General features: G+C 39.0%; 1 protein-coding gene across 2 annotated transcripts; it reads left to right on the top strand.

The window, feature by feature from the left end:
* Positions 1–1,356: 1,356 nt before the first annotated feature.
* On the top strand, positions 1,357–4,117 carry LOC116379550 (nuclear pore complex protein Nup160-like). Of its 2 annotated transcripts, none has more exons than XM_031841501.1 (6): positions 1,357–1,521; positions 2,988–3,089; positions 3,187–3,328; positions 3,480–3,620; positions 3,695–3,790; positions 3,862–4,117. In XM_031841501.1, the coding sequence occupies exons 1-6, from the start codon at positions 1,418–1,420 to the stop codon at positions 3,943–3,945; spliced, it is 669 nt and encodes a 222-aa protein (XP_031697361.1). In that variant the 5' UTR covers positions 1,357–1,417; the 3' UTR covers positions 3,946–4,117. The 2 variants fall into 2 exon arrangements, with proteins under 2 accessions (XP_031697361.1, XP_031697362.1); XM_031841502.1 differs by having other exon boundaries at positions 1,359–1,521; positions 3,495–3,620.
* The last annotated feature ends 335 nt before the right edge of the window (positions 4,118–4,452 follow it).

The following is a 4,452-nucleotide window of genomic DNA, read 5'->3' as shown; positions in this document are numbered from 1 at the left end:
GGTAATTTTGGTCGGCCGGCCACTCCTGGGAAGGCTCACCACTGTTCTATGTTTTCGCCATTTGTGGATAATGGCTCTCACTGTGGTTCGCTGGAGTCTCAAAGCTTTAGAAATGGCTTTGTAACCTTTTCCAGACTGATAGATCTCAATTACTTTGTTTCTCATTTGTTCCTGAATTTCTTTGGATCGCAGCATGATGTCTAGCTTTTGAGGATCTTTTGGTCTACCTCACTTTGTCAGGCAGGTCCTATTTAAGTGATTTCTTGATTGAGAACAGGTGTGGCAGTAATCAGGCCTGGGTGTGGCTAGAGAAATTGAACTCAGCTTTCCAAAGATGTGATAAACCAGTTAATTTATGTTTTAACAGGGGGGGGGGGGGGGGAGGCAATCACTTTTTGACACAGGGCCATGTAGGTTTGGATTTTTTTGTCCCCTTAAATAATAAAAACCTTCATTTAAAAACTGCATTTTGTGTTTACTTGTGTTATCTTTGTCTAATATTTAAATTTGTGTCAGCAAATGGCTGCAATGAAACAAAGAGTGAAAAATTTAAAGGGGTCTGAATACTTTCCGTACCCACTGTATATATATAAATAAATTGGTGCTGGGCAAGTTAGCGCGATAATAACGCATTAATTAATTAACGTCGACAATTATTTTATCGTGCGTTAACGCAGTTTTTTTTTTTTTTTTATTAAGCGACATTTTTAACAAGAACCGGCAGCGAGCGGTGAACAGCCGTTTGTGTGGCGTCTCTTCCTGTTTCCTTCACCTACACTCCCATGGGTCCTAAGTCCCTCCATGTACAGCTTCTTATCACCCTCTATGTACCAACGTACATTTATAACAAATACCACACATATTACGGTAATCAGCGTTGCATATGTTTCTGACCAACATACCAAGAAAAGAAATGATTAATTTAAATTATTGTTTGAGTTTTTAAAGTGTTTTGTGTGTAATATGTATAATAAGCATCATTTAGTTATCGCTACTGAGAATTTAACAAACATAAAAACATGACGTAGATAGTTTTGTAGTTTTCAAGAAGTATATTTAAATATCATCTCTTACACACATGAAGATAAAGTTGTGAACACCGGCTGAATATCTATGATCAGAATCATTATAACTGTGTTATAACTGCTGCTGTGTAAAGGGAATACTGCTGCTAACAACAACCTGATGTGTTTAAACCAAATGTTATTGACCTGTTGTTCATATAGCAGCACTTTAAAATAAAAGTGCACAATACACTACTTTTGAATTCATTATTGAATTTGCAAAACAATAAGATTAATCTTTAAAAAAATCATGCGATTTAAAAATTGTAATCGTTGCCCACCACTAATATATATATCATCATCATGTCTGTCTGTCTACCTGTCTGTCTGTAGGAAGTGCCTCAGCAGTAGAGATGGTGGCCCTGTTGGTCCAAACCGGACTGTTTGACTCGGCTCTGTCCGTCTGTCAAACCTTCAAACTGAACCTCACTTCAGTCTTCGAGGGTATGACCTTCAAGTGAGTTTCTACTTCATTACATCATCCTGTGTTTTAGATCAGTCCTTCATTATGACATCATCCTTTGTTTACATTAGGCACATTGTTACATCATCTAAATGACAGTTAAAGACGATTAGTGGATGTGCTGAAGAGATTGAGGCTAAGTTTGGAATATGAAGTCACTCCCACTTAAATCAATCATTATCAAATTGTATTCATCGACTGGGTCATGAATTTAAAGTTTCTTTTAAACTTTTAAAATAGAAAATATTTCCAAATTGGACCTTTTGAGAGCAGAAGATCATTAAACAAAGATGCAGAAGAATTAACAGATTAAATGGTGAAAGAAGCTGTTTTCAAGCCTTTAGGTCAAAGAGTTTTATTTTAATGTGAGTGGGTGTTCAAAAACATCACTCAGCTTTATTAACGAGGCGGTGAGACATTTCAGTTTCATAGTTTCTTGTGTTCATCCGTTAGACTTTTACATTTATAATTAAATCTGTTTGCGTCTCACATTCACAAACTTCACCTCAGTCCAGCGGAAAAACTTTTTCTTGTTTTATGGTCTATTATGCCCTAAAGCAGAGGTCTTCAACAGGGGGTCCTGCATGGGGTCCGCAAAATCTTTGGTTGATTAGACAATTTAAAAAAATAAAATAAAATAAAAAGTTAGTTTTTTTGAATCTCTAAACATGAATGTGTCCATTATTTTAATAATTCGGTATATGGCAGTGGCACTAATAGGCCATCACTCAGTTTCCACATTTATGTTTAAAATGAAAACATCAGTGAGAATATCTTGTGTGCATGATTATCATGCAATTAACAGACAATGTTGATATTGCCCCTAAAGCATACCCTGCTTTATGGTCTATTAGAGACCTGTCAATCACTGTGTAGCCCCGCCCTAAAGCATCCCCTGCTTTATGGTCTGTTGGAGACCTGTCAATCACTGTGTAGCCCCGCCCCTAAAGCATACCCTGCTTTATGGTCTATTAGAGACCTGTCAATCACTGTGTAGCCCCGCCCCTAAAGCATACCCTGCTTTATGGTCTGTTAGAGATCTGTCAATCACTGTGTAGCCCTGCCCTAAAGCATCCCCTGCTTTATGGTCTGTTAGAGACGATAAAGCATACCCTTCTTTATGGTCTGTTAGAGATCTGTCAATCACTGTGTAGCCCCGCCCTAAAGCATACCCTGCTTTATGGTCTGTTTGACTCTAAATGGACCATAAGTTACTAAATGAACATAATCTCTAGTTTCAAGTCTTCTTCAATACAGCATGGAGACCATAAACTCATGTTTACTGAGGTAATAAATCAAGAGAGAAGTAGTCATTTTCTCATAGACTTCTATACAACCAGAGTCGCCGCCCCCTGGTGGACACTAGAGAGAATGCAGCTTTAAAATGTGCATAAAAAAGGAACCTTAAAAGATTGAATAAAGTGAAACATGAATAAATGTGTTTTTTTGTTTGTGTTCAGGTGCATTAAGCTTCAGTTTGGGGGGGAGGAGTCTCAGAACGAAGCCTGGAGCTGGTTGGCTGCTAATCAGCTGTCCTCTGTCGTCAACACCAAAGAGTCCAGGTTTCACTTCTGTTATTGTTCAAATATCACAAATAAAGAGCTTCGTTCATTTATTACAGTTTAAAATACATATTCTTTGTTTCTTCTTCTGTGGTAGTGCTACAGACGAGGCGTGGCAGCTGCTGTCCTCTTACCTGGACAGGTATCCTTCTGCTAACGGACAGCATCACCGCTGTGTCATCAACAAGCTGCTGTCACACGGTGTCCCACTGCCTGATTGGCTCATCAAGTCCTACAAGGTGAGACTTCAGCCAATAGGGATGCTTTACTTTCCCGACAATGCAGCTGTGTTTCTTAGTGGTTATTTTCCCACAATGCAGCTGTGTTTCTTAGTGGTTATTTTCCCACGATGCAGCTGTGTTTCTTAGTGGTTATTTTCCCACGATGCAGCTGTGTTTCTTACAGAAAGTGGACGCTGCGTCTCTGCTGCGTCTCTACCTTAACTTTGATCTCCTGGAGGCTGCAGCTGAGCTGGTGTTGGAGTACGTAGACGCTCTGCTGGGGAGAGGACACCAGTACTTTGGAATCGAGGTAAAATACTTTAAGTAGTAAGTTATGAATCTTTAAACATTGAACAGAATCACTGAACTGTCTGAATGTTTCAGAGACCTCTGTCGGCGACGTCGTCCTCCGTCTGGCTGCCGTACACGTCCATCGATCAGCTGCTGCAGACGCTGAACGAGACGCAGACCAACAGCAGCGTGAGTCATCACTTCTTGTTGACGTCTTGTTTGTGATCTTCAGTGTGATGAATGTGTGGATCTGTTTTCAGATTTATAATAAAGTTCGAGACAAACTGGACAATTATCACAAACTGGTGGAGCAGACGACCAAACGGAGACTCGTCACTCGATGATTCTTCAGGTCACGTGACGACTTCGACCAATCAGAGACTCTCAGCTGGAACCTGATGTAAATAAATAGTGTCAAATCAGCTGTTTGTTTAGTTTTTTATAATAGTCTCTTTTGTATCGTCATGTTTTTCCTTCAGAATGTAAGTTGTGTTGAAAATAAAGTGTCTTCTTGCATTTCCTGTCGTCTCAATTAATTAACATCGAATAAATTCTCTCACACTGACGGGTCAGAAGGATGTGGATGCTTCAGGGTGTATGTATATATTTCAGGGTGGTGGTGAGATCATTATATATTTACCTCAAGAGGGTTTTACAATCTAAACAGTTTGTCTCTGATGAGTTCATGTGTATATATCTATTACATTAGTTATTTTAATCGTGTGTGTATATATATGTATATATATATGTGTGTGTGTGTGGTGGGTACGGAAAGTATTCGGACCCCTTTAAATTTTTCACTCCGTTTCATTGCAGCCATTTGCTAAAATCAAAAAAGTTCATTTTATTTC

Source organism: Anarrhichthys ocellatus, unplaced genomic scaffold (assembly GCF_004355925.1).
Source record: "Anarrhichthys ocellatus isolate YVR2014 unplaced genomic scaffold, GSC_Weel_1.0 scaffold4558, whole genome shotgun sequence".
NCBI classification, from domain to species: Eukaryota; Metazoa; Chordata; class Actinopteri; order Perciformes; family Anarhichadidae; genus Anarrhichthys; species Anarrhichthys ocellatus.
The sequence above is the reverse complement of the archived record's forward strand: the minus strand, read 5'-3'. Positions and strand labels throughout refer to the sequence as shown.